The following is a 21,278-nucleotide window of genomic DNA, read 5'->3' as shown; positions in this document are numbered from 1 at the left end:
GCCGTACAGGCGCTAGGGACAGAGGGAAGGAAAGCCCACAGGCGGCTTTCCAGCCTCACCTGGGCCAGGCTCATGGCTGCTGGGGCCTCCCCATCACTGTCTGACTCCTCGCTGCTGCTCTCCGAGTCCTCCTCCTGCGTCCCCACCTGGGTGGCTGCAGGCCCTGTCTTCCCAGGGGTTGCTGGGGCAGCCCCTTTTCTTGGGGACTCCTTGGCAGGGGCTGAGGCAGCTCTGACCTGGGGGGTCTTCTCTGAGGGCCTCGCCTGTAGTGAGAAACAGAACAGAGCCCGGAGGGCAGACGTGTGAGAAGACACAGGAGAGCAGAGACACACGACCAGACAGTGAACGGCACCACACAGCGAGTGCAGAGTGCCTGGGGTCTCCTCCCTGGGCCTCACCGGAAGCGGGGCCTTGGCAGCCGGCGTCTCCTCCTCACTGTCCGACTCCTCCTCATTACTGCTCTCCGAGTCCTCCTCCGGCTTCCCTGCTTTGGCCTGGGTGGCTATGGGCCCTGCCTTCCCAGAAGGTGCTAGGGTGGGCCCTTTCCCAGGGGCCCCCTTGGTAGGGGCCGAGGCAGCTTTGACCTGAATAATTTTCTCGGAGGCTTTTACCTAGTAAAAGAGAAAGAGCAGTTGTTCTCCCGTCTCTGAGAACCCTCTGGGGATGCCTTCAGGCCAAAGGCCAGAGGCCTTCATGGACTCCTAAGACACCCTGCTCCTCTCCCACCCCCACCCTGCCTGGTGCTCCCGCCACACTCTGGTTCCTCAAAAATCCACCAGTGTCACGCTCTCACTCCAGGGGCCTCATTCCCCCTGCCCCATTCTATCTGGTCATAGTCTCCTCAGCCTCTCGGTCCCAGACAGCCACTACTTTTCCAGGGCAGCTCTCCCCGAGGCCCCTGGGCCGCCCTAGCACACAGGGTGGTTACGGCTTGTCCCCTGCTGGGTTCCCACCAGCTGGAGAGCTCTGTGGGCACAGGCATCGGCCTCTGGGAGCATACCTGGCTGGCTGGGGACGGGGTGCGGAGGTCGGAGGGAGGAGGCAGTGCGAATGTGCAGATGGGAATGGGGGAGGCCCTCCCTGGGCTCTGCAGGTGGAAAGCAGCAGGACCCCTGGGAAGCCCATCCTCAGCCTCACGGGCGAGGTCTCCGCCCTGGCCTCTTCACTATCTCTGCCTTGCTCTCTCAGGCTCTGCACTGCCTTGGGGCCTTGGCAAAAGGAGGGCCCGTCTTCCCTGGAAAGGCCCTGGCCACTCAGCCCTGAGACACCCCCCACCCCAGAAAATAGCAGCTCTGATCGTCTAAGAACCTTCCCGTGTAGAAGGTGCAGGCTGCTCAGACAGGCTGTGCTTGGCTTGCTTCTTTTTACACTGTTGAGTCAATGTGGGGAAAGCAGATTTTACATAAAAGTTCACATCTGCACTCCTGAAAGATGGATGCCCACACAACATCCGGTAGCCCTTGAGCACAGCAAACCTGACCAAGCTGAGGAGCAGTGGCCCCTGTGGGCAGGGTCTGCACGCTCTCTGCCACTCCTACTCTCACCTCTGGGCCTCACCTGGCTGGGGGTCCCCGCAGGGGCTTCCTCCTCACTTTCAGACGACTCCTCGCTACTCTCTGACTCCTCTTCTGGCTTCTTGGTTGTCCTAGCTGGGGTCAGGGCACCTGCTCTGACCTGGGGTGTCACATCCCCCACCTTCCCAGGGGCTGGGGCTGCCCTTCGTACTGGAAGCTCCTTGGCAGGGATGGACAAGGCTTTGACCTGGGCTGGTTTTACTGAGGGTTTTGCCTGGAACAAGAGGATGGAATTAGGAAATGAACAATAACTGTTTCTCCTTAGGTGTGTAAGGTGCTCCACAGGTTACGATTCTCAAACAACTTCCTGAGACAGATATTATCTTGTCCCATTTCCCAGAACAGAGGATTAAAGAGGTTAAATCACTCAAAATCAATATGAGGGACAGAGGCCTGATTGGAACCCGTGGCTATCTGGCTTTAGGGACAGAACTTTCAACTATCAAGCTTGTCCCCCCGTCTGGCAGACAGGGTTCAGCTGGGAGTGGGAGGCAGTCCCTCTCAATCAAGAGGGCTCATCCTTGTCTGTCCCTGAAACTCAAGTACCTGATCATGGCAGCCACCCTGAGGGCCAGGAGCCCAGGATTTGAACACCAGCCCTGCTGCTGGCTAGCTAGGCTTCCTCAGGCATACTCTTTCCTTCTCTGAGCTCTTTCCTAGACTCCCCACCCGGCCCTGGGTACTGGGGAATCCGTGTCCTCTTCACTTCTGCTGGAGGTCTGTGCAGCCTCTGGCCCACCGAGGTGTGTGGAAATGTGTTTAGGGGCTTGTTTCCCCGGGTCAGCAGCATGGTTATGGCTGGCGGTACCTAGGGCCTAAAGGTGAGGATGGAAGGTAGGGAACAGCCCATGGCCAGGTGTGGGGTAGATGGGGGCGAGGTCTCAACCTTCACAGGGTTGCTGGGTGAGGCAGGACAGGGAGTCCATCCCTCATACCTACTGGTTCTCCCTCTAAAAAATCCTGATGCCTTGGTCCCAGCCCCCAGTGTCTTTTGCCAGTATCACTCCAATAGCTCCTAAATGGTCTCGACCCAGGCCATAGCCAGCAATCTTTTGGAAACACAAATTAGACCATCATATCTCTGTGCCTGGAACTGTGCAATGCCTTGTCACAGCCTAGAATAAAACCCAAACCCCTCATGGAGGTCCTCAAGGTCAGGTGGTGGAACTGGCCCCTGCCTGTGACCTCATCTTGTATCACTTTGCCCCCAATCATGAAATTACAGACCAGTGTTTTATTTTTCTGTTTGTTTGTTTTTTTGAGACAGAGTCTTGCTCTGTTGCCCGGGCTAGAGTGTTATGGCGTCAGCCTAGCTCACAGTAACCTCGAACTCCTCGGCTGTCTCCGTCTCTACCCACACTGTCCCTTCTGCTTATGCCCACGCCTCGGTGTCCGGTTCCTGTGACTGTCCCTCATGGCTCTGTTCCCTTCACAGCAGCCATCGCCCCTGCTTTCTCCATGGCAGCATGAACCATGCCCATCTTGCTCACCACTGGACTGCCCAGGCCTGGCACTTCGTAGGTACACAATGAGGAATGACCTATGGGGACCTCTCCCAGGTCAAAGTTCAGAGAAGAGACAAAGCCACAGGTCCCATCCAACTCTGGTCAAGTGCCTCGGCCTGGCATTCACCAGTGGGCCTAGAACCTTCTCAGCAGCCTCAGTCCTGACCACACCACACGACAGTCACACTGCTGCCCCTGGGCCTTGCACCTCTTCCTGACTGGAACACCCTACCTCCCATCCCTTCCCAGTGACGCCAGCTGGGCTTCAAGGCCCTGTTCCAGGGCCACCTCTTCCAAGAAACCTTGCCTGGCCTCACAGGAAGGACGGCACCCTCTCCCACACCTGGTCCCGTCTCACGCTCGGAGTAAGGTGGGCAGCCCCAGAGTCCTTTCCCTCTCTCTCCTGGCCGCAGCCTTTCCAGCTCCTGGTCACCTGACACAGTGGCTGAACTAACCCGGGTCCACTGGCATCTGAAGCCTGGGTAGGCTCCTGGGAGGGAGAAAGGCTTGGAGAGGGCAACGCCCGAGGGGGGGGGGGCAGCAATTACCTCCACGTCTGTCTCATCGCTTGAACTGGAGGTGTCCTCGCTGGAGCTGTCGGCCTGGCCTGCTGACACCGTCCCTGAGGGATGGACGTGGAGGGGACTGAGGGACACCCTTTCCAGACTCACCTGCCCCTGCCCAGAACCCGCCCCCCCAATGCCAGCTGCTAATCAAAGCCGGGTGCTGGGAGCTCACCCTCATGTGCAGAGCTACAGACCCGCCCTCTCTGGAGCCCCCTTCTGAGATGGGGCCCACCATTCCCCGTTTGCCTGCACGTGTCTGAGGCCCTGGTAAGGGCCACAATAGGACCCAACAAATGTGCACCAGCACATGACAGTTTACAGCATCTCCCTCCGTTATCACATCCACTGAGGCAGGCACGGCAAGCACTGATTTTACGTAGAAATGGAGGTCAATTAAACCCAGGCCTTTCGGTTTAGTCTCTTAGACACCACAGTGGTCCTTGTCACCCACCAGAGTGTAATAAACCAGAAAATGCTCTATCCCCTACCCAGGATGCGAAGCCTGAGCTGGTATCCCTTCAGCTGATCTTCCCTCGTTTAGGAGAGAGGAAAGTGGCCTGAGGGCCAGGACCCTCACTGTCATGGAGACAAATCTTTGAACTCCAGAATGTCCCGGAGCTTGACAAAGCAGTGCCTAAGGCCTACTTTGTCAGCCCAGACTCTGGGCCTCGGCTCCTAGAGGTAGAGGATTCTCACCAGGCTTGGCGGCGGCTCCGAAGACTGGGACACTGCCCCCCTCCTCCTCCGTTTCTGAGGCCAAGACGGTATTTGCTGAGGGCTCCCCTGACCTCTTGGGTGACTTCCCAGACAGGAGGTGGGACACTGTCTTCATAGAGGCAGGGTTTGGCATGGAGTTCCCCATCTTGCTGGCTGTCTCTGTCTTTGTCTACAGAGAATAAGAGCGATAGACACATCTGGTATGGCATGGTGGATTAAGAGCACATGCCACCTGCATCTGAACCCAGTGCTACTATTAATACTTCCTAGCTGTATGAGTTTAGGCAAATTAACTCCCTAAGTTTCTGCTTCCCCCAAAACCGTATTGTCCCTCACAGAGGTGTTGAGAGAGGAAGTACAGTTCTCAGGACATAGTTGTTGCTTGCAACAGTTTTTGTGGATATTTTCATTATTTTATACGTTGTTACTAACACTCCAAGCAATTTCAGAGACAGAATCCTGCCTGTCTTTAGCACTGCTTTATGGATTATCAGAAAATGATACTGTACTTCCTAAGTAGTTTCTGGTTTAGAATATGCTTTTAGAGTTCCAGAACAACAGGTGTCTTGTTCAGTATGGTGTCTCCACGGCCCACACAGTGCCTGGGCTCAGCAGGTTTCGGTAAAGATCTATTGAATGGACGTAGGGAATGAAGGGGAAAGACACCGTGCTCCCTCAAGGTACACAATGTGCGTGGTGGCCCACTGTAGTAGAATTATTCTCCTCTTATAGAAAAGGAAACTGAGGCCTGGAGAGATGAAGGGACTCACCAAGATCCCACAGCTGGTGACAGGTTGAGATCGGAAATGAGGTTGGACAATTACTCACAACCCTATTCTTCTCTGACACAGGCAATTGCCTCCCCCGCCCCCCGCCCCACAGGGCACTTCAACTCCCATAGGCAACAGCTTGGAAAGAGGTCGCACTCACCTTGGCTTTTTCTTTCATGCTTGACAGCAAATCTGCCCCCATGGCTGAGGAGTTGGTACACGCTAGTCTTGGGGCTGCAAGACACAAACACCCGCCAGATGAGCTTTTCTCATCTGAGAATGGCAAACAGGTTTCATCTCACCTAATAACTCAGTTGGTATTGGCTGCCTGGTACCTGCACGAGGATTTGTGGCTGAGCCCAGACCTGTGGGAATGAGCTCTGGGATGCATCAGCCATGACCACCACGAGCAAGAGAGAAGAAAATGCGTCGGTATCCCTGATGGATTCCTAACTCCCCTGTAGCACGAGAAGTCGAGGCTCCCAGAGTGAGAAGGACTGCTCATGTTCCTGCTGTGTGCTACCACAAAGGCACTGCACAACTCCAGTGGTTCCACCCACACAAGCCACCACACTGTAGCCCTAAAAGTCCACAGCAAGAAGACAGCAGTCAGGTAGTCAGCTCTAGGGCCACAGAGCAAGCTGAACCACGAGACCTCAACCCAGTTAGATGTTGAGATTTATAGATTCTTGGTGCTGGTGCTTTTACACCAGGGTATTGTCTCCTTAAATCTGACTTCTTTTTTTTTGAGACAGAGTCTCACTCTATTGCCCGGGCTAGAGTGCCGTGGCTGGCGTCAGCCTAGCTCATAGCAACCTCAAACTCCTGGGCTCAAGTGATCCTCCTGCCTCAGCCTCCTGAGTAGCTGGGGCTACAGGCATGCCCCACCATATCCAGCTAATTTTTTCTGTATATTTTCAGTTGTCTAGCTAATTTCTTTCTATTTTATAGTAGAGATGGGGTCTTGCTCTTACTCAGGCTGGTCTCGAACTCCTGAGCTCAAACGATCCACCCACCTAGGCCTCCCGGAGTGCTAGAATTACAGGCGTGAGCTACCACGCCCAGCCTAAATCTCAGACTTCTTGTTGAAAAGAATGTTGCTGAGATGAATGGCATGATCTAATTCTTTTCCTGGCATTTACCTCCATCTCTCTCTTGGGAATTATGGAAAATTTTAAACATGTTCATAAGTAGAGAGGGAGTATCAACTTGCGGTCAATCCTATTTCATCTTTGTCTCACATACCCTTCCCCATCATGGGTTACTTGGGAGAAAATGCCAGACATCCTATCATGTTGCCCACAAATCCTTCAGCACGTTTCTCTCAATGAGGGCTCTTTAAAAAGTGTAATTACATACATGGGAGGCTGAGGTGAGAAGATTGCTTGAGGCCAGCCCGGGCAATAACAACAACATAGCAAGATTCCATTTCAAAAACTGCCCCTGCCCCCTAAAGCATAATACAATTCCATTATCACAGCTTAGAAACTTGATCAATATCAAACAGCCTGGCAGTATGACATTTTACCACTTCTGTTTCCCACAGTATGTAGGTCTATACACGTATGTGTATGGATACATACAGATATATATGCATACAGATGTAAAGGAGGGAGTTTTAAAGGCTACTTGCTGGGAGACACAGCTAGGGAATGAAAGGGGACAGGGTAGGAGAATACGTAATTTTCACATTTTCCTCTATATGATTTTGTACAGTTCAAAGTGAACTTGTTTTGCATCTATAATTTAAGCAAGATATAAAATATACATCTAGTATGATCTCAAACATCTTTAAAAGCAGGCTTAGGAAGCTGGGCGTGGTGATGCATGCCTGTAGTCCCAGCCACTCAGGAGGCTGGAAGGGAGGACTGCTTGAGCCCAGAAGTTCAAGGTTACAGTGCGCTATGATCATGCCTGTGAACAGCCACTGCACTCCAGCCTGGGCAACATAGAGAGACTTTGTCTCTTAAAAAAAAAAAAAAGGCTCAGGAAAAATAAGTGGAAGAATTATTTGCCAAATTGTAGGAATTGTCTTCCACGTGAGCAAAAAAGCAATAACACACTGCGTAGGAAAGAGATACCATGCGTAGGAGACACAGCGATTCTTCTGTGGAGTTACAGCTGCTGCTGAGCAAAGCTCAAGGAGCCCTGGGAACTCGGGAGCAAAAGGGGCTGTAAAGGCTTTGAGTGGGGTACCCCCGCCAATGCTCTAAAACCAGAGTGCCCCGTACAGCCCCCGGTGCTAATGTGCACACATCAAAAATGACAGGAAGGTCAGCAACTCCCTGAGCAGCCCACAGGCCCCACAGAAGAGGTGTCTGCTAGTTGCCTTCTGATATCTCCCTGGTAGGACTTTGAAAATGTGGTTGCCTTCTCTCTGGCTTTATCAGAATCACCTGGGAGCTTGCACAAAGGCAGCTCCTAGGCCACACTGCATGTACACCAAATAAGACTGTAAGGACCCATCTGGTTTTTCTGGTTCAGCTTTGGATACTCAGAGCCTGGGGACACAATGTCTGGCACGGAGGGAGGGCTCAAATAATTACTGAAGAAGATTCATGGTTCCCTCCCAATCTTCCCCTTAAAAGGTCCTGGTCTTCCCAGGGCTCGCTAAAGGGCAAGCTGGAGGAGGACTCTACCCTGGAATAATCCAATATCCCACAGCCTGTTCCCAAAGGTGCAGGGCCCTGGGCTGAGTCCCCACAAGCACCAATGAGGGGGGCCTGATCGGGAGGCCCAGGTCCCCCAGCAGTGACCAGCATGCAGTGCTCTTACTGGCTTTGGCGGTTTCAGCCTCTGCCTCCTCCTCTTCTGAGCTCTCTGAGCTGCTAATGGGGTCTGACACACGGGTCTTCTTAGCCAGTAGTTCCGCATCCACCTCTGCCTTTCGCTTCTGGCCAAGCTCTGATGTTCTGCAGGACAAGGGTGACTGTGACTGTCTGTACCAACTGGGTAACACAACAACTCAGGAGATCTCAATGGACAGATGTTCCCACATCCTCCCAGCCCCCAGAGGAAATGTGCATAGTGTTTCAACAGTGATCAAAACACAGTGTAGGTAAAATTTTGTATTCTGCATTTTCACTCATTTCATAAAGTGCTTTTACAATTCTCAATTATTCTTTAAGATAATCAGGAATGCTTGATAATGTTATATAACAGCAGTAGCTAACAGTCTTTAGTGACAGGTGCCAGCCCATGTGGCACTTCATAGAACCCTCCAGGCTCTTCCTCCTCCAGAATTTGCTATCTGTGGTGTGCCCTCTTCCTGGAAGACTCTGCCAGAGTCCTTGTCCTTCTTGTCTCAACTCTTAATGTGGCCTCCTCAGAGAGACGCTTGCTGATTGCCCCTCCCCCAATGCATTCTCTGCCCCATCTTTCTGTTTCGTTTTCCTGAGAGCACTTTTCTCTGGCTTCTGTTATTTTATTTACTTCCTGTCTGACTCCCCACCTACACAGAAAGGCCCCGGGGAGGCAGGGAGGTGGCAGCTCACTGCAATACCCTCAGTATGCTCAGTGCCTGGCACAAGTCAAAAAATAGGCAACTAAGTGACTTGCCCAGGACCAAAGTACATTTGGGGCACTGGTAGGATAAGCACCCAGACAGTGAAGTCCCCTGAACTTTCAAGTCTCGCCCCCTTTGAGCCCCCCTCCCACCCCCCAGAGAGTCACCCCCATGTTTTCTAGCTGGGATGGACACTGCTGTGCATGCAGTTTAGGATGTGATGCTCAGGTCCCCTATTTCCAGGAAGACCACTTGTCAGGAATCTTCTGCTAAAAACAGGTTTCATTTATTACATATATCAATTTATTTAGCCTCTCTCCTCCCAGTAGAATGTAAGTTTGACAAGAGCAGGAATTTTTCTCTAGTTTGTTCCCAACTATATTAAAAATAGTGCCTGGCTTGTAGTAGGTGCTCGGTAAATACTGGGGAGCAGGGGGAGGAGGTCTACAGGAGGTCTCATCTGTCTACAGATGAAGACACAGGTTCAGGGAGGCCAAGAAACTTGCTCAAGGTCAAGGTCATACAGCTAGTCGTGGGGTACTATTAGGCTAGGCTGCCCTTGGTGGGTGTGAGGTGCTTGTCCCACTCAGTAACCCTCACCCATAAAAGGGGCCAGTGGCAGGGAAGGGTGTGAGCAGCTCACTGAAGCAGTTTTCTGCAGAAGGAAGTATATGAATACCACTCACACATCTGGGCAAGTGAGATGGTGAGGAAGTACAGGTTGTGCCCTGCGCTCACCTGTGCGGCAGAGGACAGCCACGAACTGAGGGCTGGCAGGGTTTTCAAAGACCATAGCTCTCCACTAGAGCTTTCCACACTGTTCCTGCCTTTGCTTACATACCTCTAATGACAGGGAGCTCACCACTCACACTGTAGCCTACCTCATTTTTAGATGGTTCTTATGATCAAATGCTTACATTTAGAAGCTGAAACCTGTCTTCCTGAAGCAAGTACATAGGGGACCAACTTTTATCTTCCAGGACCTCAGAGAACATGCTACTCTCTTTGTCCTCAAAGATGTGTACACAGTGGTCCCTCACCTCCTCCCACCTGCCTCTTTTACATCAAGGACATTTCAGTATTCTCTACCATTCCTCATGCGACACATCTATAGGTCCTTTACTCCCCTAGTTGGCTGTGGTGAGGCCAGTGCACGGAAGGAACATGATCATGCCCTCCTTCATTCTTAAGCCACTTCTCTATTGATACATCCTTAGATTATTCCCCCTTGCTTGAAAAACACTTACATTTTAGTTGTTGCACAGGCATTTCACAGCCGACCTGTCCCTGAAATCCATCCCTCCAAACTGGGTTCCCTTCCAGCACTGTGCATGGACCCACCTTCCACCCAGGTGCACGAGCCAGACCTGTGAGTCAATTGGATACTTCCTCTCCCACCCACCCACAGATCCTGGTTTTGTCCCCTATTATTCTTGGAATCTACTGTCTGCCTCTTGTCCCTGTCTCAAGCCCCATCAGCTCTTGCCTGGATGATGATGCCCGAAGCTCTGACCAGACTTACAACGGTGCAGAGCGATCTCCTCCCTCACTGTTTCAGCCTTCCATGGCTCCTACTGCTCTTGGGTAAAGATGAAATTTCTCTCCTTGGATGACAGGGCCTTACCTGGGGTGGGCCCTGCCATCTGCCCAGCCTCATCTGTATTGTCCCCTGGCCACAGGCCTCAGCATTAGCAACCACCACTGCCAAGTACGCTCTGTCTGCCTCTCTACACCTATTGCCTAGTTTACTACCCCACTTCCTGCAGCTCTCAAGTCGAAGATCACCTCATTTCTGTGGCTGTGGCACCAGGTAACTTTCTTTCATAATCCTTACTACCACTGTAGTTTTACACTCAATGGTTTCACCCTTTGACTCATGCCTACCTCCTTGACTATACTGTCAGCAGCAGGAAAGAAGAAACCATGTCTGGCTCATTTTTGACATTTCCATACTGAGAACAGGACTTGGCATTTAGCAGGCACTCAATAAATGTTTGTTGACCAAATGAATAACAAGTTGGTGAGAAGCTTTTCTTCCTAAGAGATCACAGTTCTCAATGTCCCCTTCCACTACCTGATGTTCACACAGAAACACCCATATATGTGAGGCAACATGGTATCTGTAGTGGGCTAAGGGGACAGATCTTAGACTAGACTAAGATCCTAGCTTATTCCAAGCTGACTGCATGGGGTGTCCCCTCCTCCCCCCAGCCCCACCAGACTTACTGTTGCCAGTGCGTATAGATGTCCAGGAGGGTTACAGGCTGAGCCAGCAAGATTTTCTGCAGAGAAGTAAAGAGAGAGCCACAGTTAATTCCCCAGCACAGTAAAGGTCCTCCTTGGGCTCAACTCTCCCTGACCTCATGACTTGCACAAACAGGTGGTTCAGAAGATCTTTTTGTTCTGGGAAGTATATCTGCTTGGTCCTGCCAGTTCCATCCAAAACCTTCCAGAGGCAAGAAGGACAAGCAACTCCAGCTAAAACCTTTTAAGACATGTTGGTGTGCAGCACCACTGAGAAGCTGGAGTTGGAATGTTCCAAGTTAGCATTTATCCAGCCTCCCTAGCACTATCCACACTTAGGGCTTTTCCCACCCCTGACCTTTAAAACACCTTTCAAAGGCCTGGCTAGTCAATCTCCCCAAAGCACGAACCACAGCTCAGACACCAGAGAGGCAGTCAGGTGGCATGACCGCAGTGGTCCACTAGTCTGCTGGGAAGAGACTGGACTCAAATGGTGCCAATCTCTTGGCAGAATCAGAGGGAATCCAGTAGAATCTAGGCCATTTGAGCAGAGGCCAGAGGGCCCATTGTCTATGTAAATGTCAAAAGCTCTAAGGAGGGTGGGTAAGCAGTGTGTGGCAAGGGGAGAAGGTGTCAGGAACCTGGGCAGAGTGGCCAAGAGGGTACATCTGGAGTCAGGCAGCATTCCTCTGTTAACTGGCTGACTAATCTCTTCACCTCTTCAAACTTTAGTTTCCTTCTTTATAACAGGGGATAACAGCAATACCCACCCACGTTGCAGGTTGCTATCAGGCCTGAACAAAACAATCTATGTCAGTGCCCAGCACAAGTGAGCCAGTAACACTGAGACTTCGAGAGTTAGTTTCACTCTGCTCCACCCCAGGCATAGCGGCCTCCTCACTGTCCTCAGATGTGTCAGGCCACCCTGCCCCCAACAGGACCTTCTTATTCTTGCTGTCTAGAATGTTCTCTCCCCTACCAACCACACAGCTCACTTCCTCATTTCCTTCCAGTCTTTGCCCAATTGTCACCTTCTCAGTGAGGCTTCCTTGAGGACCCTACTTATAACTGAACCCTGATATTCCTAACCCCCCTTGCCTGCCTTATTCTTATACCTACCACCTACCATCACCATATAGACTGTATTACTAACTTATTATTATTATTATTTTTTGAGACAGAGTCTTACTCTGTTGCCTGGGCTAGAGTGCCGTGGCATCAGCTTAGCTCAAAGCAACCTCAAACTCCTGGGCTCAAGCAATCTTCTGCCTCAGCCTCCCGAGTAGCTGGGACTATAGGCATGCCCTGCTAATTTTTCCTATATTTTTAGTTGTCCAGCTAACTTCTTTCTATTTTTAGTAGAGATGTGGTCTTGCTCTTGCTCAAATTGGTCTCAAACTCCTGAGTTCAAACGATCCTCCTGCCTCGGCCTCCCAGAGTGCTAGGATTACAGGCATGAGCCACCATGCCCGGCCTAACATTAGTCACCTGTCTGCTCCTGCTAGAATGTACGCAGATACTTTTGCCTGGGCATATGCCCCAATGAACAGCTCGCAATGCACTTATCTGTTAAGCAATATGAATGGAGTAGGAAGGGCAATTGGGGTTCACAGAGGGTTGGTACAAGCAGAGGTAATGTCTCGGGGCCCTTCATCTTTCAGTTTCTTCAGGAGACCCCGAGACCAAGCATCAGGACCAGAGCCTACACCATGGCCAATGGGATACTGACTACTCAGGGTACTGTCTTACCAGCTTAAAACCCTCCAGTGGTTTACGACTGCTGTTTGGATGAAGACCAAACTGCCCCACCAGGCCACTCCAGGCAGCCCCTGCCTCCATTTCCCCATGGGCATCTAGAGTCCTTGTACTACACCCTTGAACCACGGTGGACTTTCCTGAGGCCAGCAAGCAAATGAACTCCCTCCCACCACAGGGCATTTGCATGTCAGCCTGGAATAGCCACCTCCCTTCTTTCAGATCTCTTTTTTTTTGAGACAGGGTCTCACTCTATTGCCCTGGGTAGAGTGCAGTGGCATCATCAAGGCTCGGTGCAACCTCAAACTCCTGAGCTCAAGCAATCATCCTGCCTCAGCCTCTCAAGTAGCTGGGAATACAACAGTGCCACCATGGTCAGCTAATTTTTGTATTTTTTGTAGAGATGAGGTCTCACTATGTTGTTCAGGCTGGTCTTGAACTCCTGATCTCAAGCAATCCTCCTGCCTCGGCCTTCCAAAGTGCTAGGATTACAGGCGTGAGCCACCACGCCCAGCCTCAGATCTCAAATCAAATGCCACTTTCTTTGTGAAGCAGTTCTGGATATCCCTGACAAGGACAGCCTGCCACATCCCTATGCCCTTTATTCTTAACACTTTCAAAGTAGTGTTAAGTGTACAGTCACTTTTGTGATTCTGTGATTTGTCCCCCTGACTAGACTATAAGCTCCAGGAAGGCTCACCAGAACCCCAAGCACCAGATTAACAGTTGCCAAATGAATGAATCAAGCAAGAAAAGACTGCACCACGAGTTTGAGTCCCAAATTTGTCCGTCTCAGTACAGAGGGTTGCTAAGGGCCTGAGTTCCGGTTCAACTGAGGGGCCACGGGACCCTTCTCTAGACGCTCCCCCATGGGACTGGCTGCAATCTACCCCTGAGACTCGCAGCAACCTCCTCGTCCCAGGGGTACTGCGCCGAGCCACGTGGTTGGAGACTTAGGAAACTTAAAACTGCCGCTATCCGCAAGGGGGTGGAGGTAAGGGGCGCGGGAATTACAAAGCCCTGCGCTCCAGATCACACGTCCCGTCCAGCCCACTGCACAGACAAGGAAACTGAGGCCCAGGGGGCTGGAAGTTGCAAGGGGAGAAGCAGGAGCTGTGGCTCCTCCGGCAGCCCTGGCCGGTGTCCTCGAGCACCGCAGGACCCGGCTCCCGGAGCCCGCCAGGTCCCCTGCAGAGGGGACAAGGGCAGCTAATCTCTAGATCTTGCATGCGGCCCTCGCACACGGCCCTCGAACGCCTACCTGGCCGCTCTGCTCCTTCACTTCCCGCGCCGCGCGCACAAAGCCCGCCCGCAGCAGATGGTGGTAGATCAGGGGAAGCAGCTCCCGCCGCTTCCTGGCCTCGGCCATGCCCGCGACCTCCGACCGGTCGGCTCACCTGCACGCCCCCCGTCAGTCCCCCGCCCGCCACTTCCCTCGCGCCCTTAGACCTCGCGCGTCCCACTTCCGGCTCCTCTTTCGCCCCGGCCGCGTGGCACGCCGGGAAATGTAGTATCATCTCCTGGAGTGGTAGGCCCCGCCCCGTCGGGCGAAAGGGGCGGGGACTCGGATGGCGACAAGACCGCCCATTGGGGCAGAGAGGGCGGGGTTAGGCCTGGACCCGCCCCCGGGGCCGCCGCGGTGGAAGTGACTCCATCTTTTTAATCCTTCAGGCTTGCTACTTGAAGAGATTTGTCTCCCATGTTAATTCTCTGACTGCTGCGACCGGTTTTACTCACCTATGAACTTTATAATCTGCATCTGTCTCTACACCTGATCCTCCAGTTATCCACTCATTTATTCATTTCACAAATTTGGGGGACCTAACGAACCAGGCACGAGTGGGTCACTAGTTTATGCATTCCTTCACTGATTTTTACTGAGCACCATACCTTGGCTACAACCTGGGGGGTCTGGGGGTGGGGGGGAGAGATGCATAAAACATGGCGGATGCCCTCAAAGCTCACCTGGGCCAGGGTGACAGTAACCAAACAACTATTGTCCAATGCCTGCTATGCATTGTCAGGGACCAGCATAGCCTATGGTAGCCCAAGGAGGAGGCACCTAACCCCCAAAAGACATCTAAGCTGAGGCATAAAGACAGAGTAGGAATTTCTAGGTGCAAAGGAGAAGACTGGCACACCAGGCAGAGGGCATTGCATGACGCATGAGAAACCACCCTGGCCTAGACTGGGAGCCCCAAACACAGAGCTCATCCTGTGCTGCTGGGCTGTAGAGTTGAGGGGAGAGGGAAGAAATAAGGACACGCGAGGATGGAGAAGTAGATAGGGCCTATGACCCTGTCCCTCCCCTCCCCCCATCTCCCTCAGAGTTTGTCCTTTGTTCTAAGGGCATTAGAAAGTCTCTGGCTTTATGAAGGAAGGTGAGCTGGGTTTGTGTTTTTAAAAGGTAGCTATGACCAAAGTATGGTGGACGAATTTGTGGAGAACTAAACTGGATGTGAGGTGGTGTAGTTGTTGAAGGAAGGCTGGCAAGGAAAGGGTGAGCTAGGCTGGGGAATATTTGAGTCAGCTGTTCTTCATGGACCCGCTGAGAATCTGATGACAGTGCAAACCAGCCAGCCCTTGCTCAAGAACGTGTTGAATGTGTACAGACACATAACATTTTCCTCCCAAGCTCAGGACACAGATAAACACATAAATGGACCTCCTAGGGTAAGGGACTCCTGCTCCAGGAAGAAACATGGGTAGGACCAGGTGACTAACTGAATGTGGTGGATGAGGAAGAGTGACTAAGTTACTTACATTCAGCCATTTAGCAAGCATTTATTGAGTACCTACTATTGGGGACGAAACAATCGTACTCCTATAGAGCTTACAGTCTAATGAGGGAGACACATGCTGAACAAACAGTCATACAATACACTGTTCCAAATGGTGAGTAAGTGCAGGAAGGAAAATTCTTTATATATATATATATATATATATATATATATTTTTTTTTTTTTTTTTTTTTTTTTTTTTTTTTGAGACAGAGTCTCACTCTGTCCGGGCTAGAGTGCCATGGAGACAGTCTAGCTCACAGCAACCTCAAACTCCTGGGCTTAGGTGATCCTCCTGCCTCACCCTCCCAAGTAGCTGGGACTACAGGCATGTGCCACCACGCCTGGCTAGTTTTTTCTCTATATTTTTAGTTGACCAGTTAATTTCTTTGTATTTTTAGTAGAGACGGGGTCTCGCTCTTGCTCAGGCTTGTCTCGACCTCCTGAGCTCAAACGATCCGCCCGCCTCAGTCTCCCAGAGTGCTAGGATTAGAGGTGTGAGCCACCGTGCCCGGCCCAGGAAGGAAAATTCTCATGAAATAATACAGTATTTAAAAGCTATACTGCAGTCACACAGCCTGGGTTCAAATTCTGTCTTTACCTCATTAACTAGGTGAACTTGGACAAGTTATATAACCCCTCTGTGACTCAGTTTCCTTATCTGTAAAATGGAGATAATTATAATTTCCACCAGGTAGGATTGTTAGGAGGAATGAGTTCTAAGCAGAAATGCTTAGAAAAGCTCCTAACAATAGTATTCCCAGTGTGTGTGTGTGTGTGTGTGTGTGTGTGTGTTAGTTATTATTGTGAATGCACTTAACAGAAAGGAGGGATCTATTTTTGGGGGGTGGTTAGGGAAGGATTCCCTGTGGAAGTGATGTTTGTGAGGAAACCTGAAGGGAGAGGGTGGGGGACAAGAAGCCTGGGCAGAGGTAAGAGCCTGTGCAAAGGGCCTGAGGCAGAAGGTACAGCTGAGAGAAGAGGCAAGGGAAGGCCTTTGTAGCAGGGCCCAGAGGGAGAGCAGAGGATTGGACAGTGCAGAAGGTGGGCAGAGGGCACAGTCCACATTAAGGATCTACCACATCAGGGTTTTTTGTCTTCATCCTAAGAGCAATTGGAAGCCACTGACAGTGTAAGCCCAAGAGGGATAGATGAAATCTGAATTTTAATGTGACCTATGCGAGTGCCCTGCGGAGAGTGGAGTGGGGGGTATAAGCAGATGTGGAAGACAAGTTAGGGTTAGGAGTGGAGGCAGGCATCCAGGGAGAAGAGGAGGGTGGTGTGCTAGTGGTAGTAGAGTTGGAGAGCAGCGGAAGGTTCCTAGAGTTAATCAGGAAGGAAAGTTGTCACAGTTATGTGTTGGGATGGGAGGGTAAGTGTCAGGATGGACTGTGAGGTTTCTGTGCGAACAGGTAGGCAGCACCTTTTGCTGAGATAGGAAGAACTGGAAGAGGACCGGGATGGTGGGTGGTTTGAGTGAGGAGGGGAGGGTGTGGAGGGGGAGAGGAAAGTAAAAGTTCTACTTTAGACAGGTTGAGCTTGAAGTGCCTTAGAGACGCCCAGTGCGCATGTCGAGTAGGTACTTGGAAACCTGGGTTTGGACACAGCATGGACATCTGGGCTGCAGAAAAAGATGGGAAGTTGTCAGCAGAGAGGTGACGATTGTGGCTGTGGGTGAAGACAAGCTTGCCCAGGGAGAGGAACTTGGGAGGAGAAGAGAGGTGGCCCAGGACGAAGCGCCGAGGCACACCCACAGGTTAGCACTGAGCAAAGAAGGATCTGCCTGCACAGCCGAGCGGGAGTGGCTGCAGAGGTGGGAGGGGACCCGGCAGTGTGGGCATATGGAAGGAGGCCAAGGGAAGCATTTCGGGGAGGTGGGAAGAGTTGACGGAGGATGAGGATGCAGCCCTGGGCTTCAGCTTGACAACAGGCAGGGAGATTGGTGGGGCCTTGAGTAGGACTGCTTGTGTGGCGTGATGGGGAGGGTCAGATGGCAGCGGTCCGATGTGCAGGAGGGATGAGGGAGGCACAGGTCTTTTGAGAAGCTTTAGCGTGAGGGGGAGGAGAGAGATGAAGCGATAGGGTCAGTGTGTGTGTTGGAGGAGGTGTGTTTTAACGTGAAACAGACTAGAGATTGTTTAAAGACTGATGGCAGATCTAGGGGAGAGAGATTAATCAAGGCTGCAGGAAATAGGGGAGACAGTGAGTAATGCTGGCGATTGTGCGAAGGGATGGGATCAGGCGTGTGGGTGGAGGGGTTGGTCTTGGGGGGAGGAGGGATGGCTTCTCTGGAACCCAAAAGTGGGAACAAAGATTGGATGGGTGCAGATGTAGATGTAGGTTTAAAGTGGGATGTTAAGGGAGATTTCATCTTGAGCTTCTATTTTTTTCTGCAAAGTGGGAGGCAAGGTCTTCTGCTGAGAGTAAGGAAGAGGTGGTGAACAGTTTGAAGGAAGGAGAATGATCATTCAGAGAGTTGAGAAGCAGTTTGCCCACAAAATCCCCAATCACCTGATGGTCTTGGCAACCCAGTTGAGGTTGGTGGTAATTAGTGTGTGTGTGTTCTGTCCTGCCGAGTGATTTCCGCCATCCGGGCTTTCCTACCCAGCTGCAGGCAGGGGGAAGTACTCGGTGGGGTCTATCTATGTTTATCTAGGGCTTTGCCACATGGGTGGGGGAAAAGGACACAGGGGTCTATAGTGTTGGCCAAGGAGAAGGTGAGTCTCTGGGCTCTGGGATCTAGGCTGGGCAGGTGGGGATCTAGCAAGGCAGATGGGGTCAGCGTTCAGGGGGATAGTGGAAGGCTTCATGGCCTGGGCCACTGTGAGGTTGGGAGCTAAGATTAGAGAGGCCTGGGAACTCCAATCAGGGATGGCACCCAGGTTTCTGCTTGGGTGACGAACGTATATGATGAGCACACAAACCATTGTAAGATCTCAGGATTTTTTCACCAACCCCCACCCCCAACACCAATTTTCATTCCCTCGAGGGCATTCCTACCCCATTTGAGGAAGCCTGGGTGAGTAGAATGCAGACGCCCTGAAAGCAGACTCGTGGTGGTCTTGTTGGTTGCATTATCTCCAACCTTTAGCACCCTGTCTGCACACAGCAGGCACTTAATAAATATTGGCAAATGCATGGATGCTTTCAGAACATTTCCTGAAGAAGAGGAGAGGGCAGAGCAGGCAGGGTGTTCACCTAAAGTATATGCCCGGAGGTGGGAATGTGGAAGGCTTCTAGAAGGCAGTGGAGAAGGAACTGAGTTGTGCATCCTTGTCTGACCCTGGAAGAAATGGAGAATTGGTATTAAATTAAAGAACAAAAATAAAACAAAATCAGGATGGTCTAATACCTTCTGTCTGGCAACAGGTTGTTTGTTTTTGTTTTGTTCCTAATAAAATTCATTGTCGGCGCTGATGCTTTGTCCCCGGCTCCTGGGAGGCTGGCTCTTCTGTGGACAATTTCTTTATTTCCTTGATTTTCCAAATCATACCCTTCACTGAATTGCCTTAGGGCCCAAGCACAAAATTAGAACATTAAACTGATAAAATATAACATGGCAACAATTAAGACACGAGCAAACAAAACAGTGCATTAAAAAAAATTAGCCTCTGAGCATTTCTCTACCAGTTAGGAAAAAAGATGTCTTTGTTAGTGGTAGAAGCTGGAAGCTTCCAGACCGCTCGACGGTGAGCGTCTCGTGGGCAAGCAGCAGGCCTTAGTCACCTTGCAGGGCACAGTGCGGGCACTCGGGACATGGGTGAAAGAAGAATGAGCAGCAGGAGGGCTCTCCACTCTCCTCCTAGCAGGAATGGTTCTGGCACAGAGGCGGCAGGTGGCGTGGTACAGAGGAGAGGCTACTGGGCCAGGAGTACTTGCCTTCAAGGCCAGTTTGCCTGTGTGGCCTTGGGCCAGTTTCTTGCCTTCTCTGGTCCTAGCATTCCCTTCTGTTAAATGAAGCTGTTGGACAAAGGCCCTGCCAGCGCTGGGCCTGTCAAGAGAAGGGCCCATCTGGGAAGGCTACCCTTGCCCCCTGCCTCCTTCATGCACTGTTAACAGTGGCCAGGTCACTTTGACCAGTAGATTTCCCACGGTTTCCTTCCCTCTTATGGGATGGCGATTTTTCTTTCTTTTTTCTTCCACCTCAAAGGAGTTCTTAAAGGTTTACAGGTTGGTACTGAAGCAAGAAGTTAAACAATTCCGAGATGTGCCGAGACAAAGTCTACTGTCTTTCCCTCCTTCTTCTCTATTTCTGGCCAACTTCCCCACGCGCTCCCCTCCCGCCCCAGCCAGTCTTAGGGGTCTGGCATTGGATGCCCTCACGTCCTCCCTCTGCCCAGCCGGACGCAGACATTCATCACACGGTGCTGGTCCTTCCTCCCCTTTCCCTTTCTCTTTCTTTTCTTTCTTATGAAAGGGGATCAGACTAAACGCGCAACCCTGAAACTCTCTTTTTTCACTTAATGACAGCATATCAGAGCCATTTCACAGCAGACACTTGGCTCTGCCACACCCTTTTGAATAATAGTAGCAGCTCACATTTGTAGAGTGGGTACAGTGAGCTGGAGCTGTGCTGCCAGGCTCACAATACTACCGGCTTAACCCCCACGGCACCCTATGAAGCATGCAAATGGTTATCAACCCCTGGTTGTAGATGAGGAAACCGAGGCTCAGACAGGATAAGGCCTGGGCCACGCAGCTCAGGCTCCAGCTGCTGGAGGCTTGGAACTCATCCCTGGGCAGGACCACTGACAGACAGACAGACAGAGATGGGAGACAGTGTGGTTTAGGCTACTCACTTCTAGGTTTTTGGCTAATACAACAGCGTTGCTCTAAATATCCTGGTAAATATATCCTTTTAGACTGGAACTTTCATTTTTGTAGGCTGCAATCAAGAGGGGTGCGTGTGTTTTATTTTTAATAGGTAAAGCCAGATGAACTGCCAAAGGGTCGTAGCACAATTCATAGCCTTATCAGCATAATTTCTCATTTTCGTGGTTTTATATCTTGGAGCTGGAAGGGTCCTTGGAGAGCATCTGGCCAGTGCTGTCCTCTTACTGACAAGGGAGCAGGCCCAGGGACAGGAAGTGACTTGGTAAGGTCCCCAGCGGACTAGAGGCAGGGGCCGGCCCTTGTGCCTTTTTGCCTGGGCCACTGCCACATCCTCTTCCCTGCAGGCTGCCCCTGCCGCCATTGTCTCTTGTCCCCGTTCACTGTCCACACTGTGTTTGGCATTGCATCACTCCCCTGCTTATCAAAGCTCCCCCGGCTGAACCACTGACCACAGGGTCGAGCTACATCTTCTTTACAAGCATTTAAAGCCCATCTCCCAGCCTGTTCCCTGGTGTGTCTTCTATCATCTGCAGCAGCCACTGGATCTTGAGTACGCTTTGTCCTTGGAACATCTCACTCCCTTCACACCATTTGGGTAGAATTGCCATTTTCCTCTTTGAAGTTTGACTGTTTCCTGTCCATCTCTCAAAGCCAAGTGCAAATGCCACCTCCTCAACGGTGCCTTCCTTGACTACCCGGGGCTTGCTACCTTGGGCAGAGTCAGACCCCTTTTCCGACTGCTCCTTCCTGCCAGGAGGACGTGTGTTGCGGGAGAACCAGCCAGGAGGGGGCAGTGCACAACCAAAGAAAGGTCTCCCGAAAGGTCAAGGTCACCAGGGTGGCGGGGCCTGACCAGTGTGGAAATACCTGGTTCAATCCCAGTAGCCGGGCCTTTGGCAAGCTCTGCCCCTCCCTGAGCCCCAGTCTGCATCTCTGTGAAGCCTCAGGGTTGGGTTAGTTCAGTGTTTCTGAAATCAAGATGCAAAGTGATTTCAAGAGATAAATAGATGGACATTTTAAAATGGAAAT

At 51.5% G+C, this 21,278-nt stretch overlaps 1 protein-coding gene across 1 annotated transcript in view; it reads right to left on the bottom strand.

The window, feature by feature from the left end:
• TCOF1 (treacle ribosome biogenesis factor 1) overlaps nucleotides 1–14,065 on the bottom strand; it is a 39,122-nt gene extending 25,057 nt beyond the window's left edge. The window contains exons 1-8 of the mRNA XM_012790976.3: nucleotides 13,898–14,065; nucleotides 10,864–10,919; nucleotides 7,908–8,044; nucleotides 5,293–5,366; nucleotides 4,342–4,531; nucleotides 3,628–3,701; nucleotides 1,558–1,788; nucleotides 60–611 (exon numbers count right to left, since the gene is read on the bottom strand). Coding sequence (XP_012646430.2) covers nucleotides 60–611; nucleotides 1,558–1,788; nucleotides 3,628–3,701; nucleotides 4,342–4,531; nucleotides 5,293–5,366; nucleotides 7,908–8,044; nucleotides 10,864–10,919; nucleotides 13,898–14,005 — 1,422 coding nt within the window. The 5' untranslated portion in view covers nucleotides 14,006–14,065. The remainder of the gene's footprint in view (nucleotides 1–59; nucleotides 612–1,557; nucleotides 1,789–3,627; nucleotides 3,702–4,341; nucleotides 4,532–5,292; nucleotides 5,367–7,907; nucleotides 8,045–10,863; nucleotides 10,920–13,897) is intronic.
• Between the last annotated feature and the right edge of the window lie 7,213 nt (nucleotides 14,066–21,278).

Source organism: Microcebus murinus, chromosome 21 (assembly GCF_040939455.1).
Source record: "Microcebus murinus isolate Inina chromosome 21, M.murinus_Inina_mat1.0, whole genome shotgun sequence".
In the NCBI taxonomy this organism is placed as follows: Eukaryota; Metazoa; Chordata; class Mammalia; order Primates; family Cheirogaleidae; genus Microcebus; species Microcebus murinus.
This window is presented reverse-complemented; position numbering and strand designations above follow the sequence as displayed.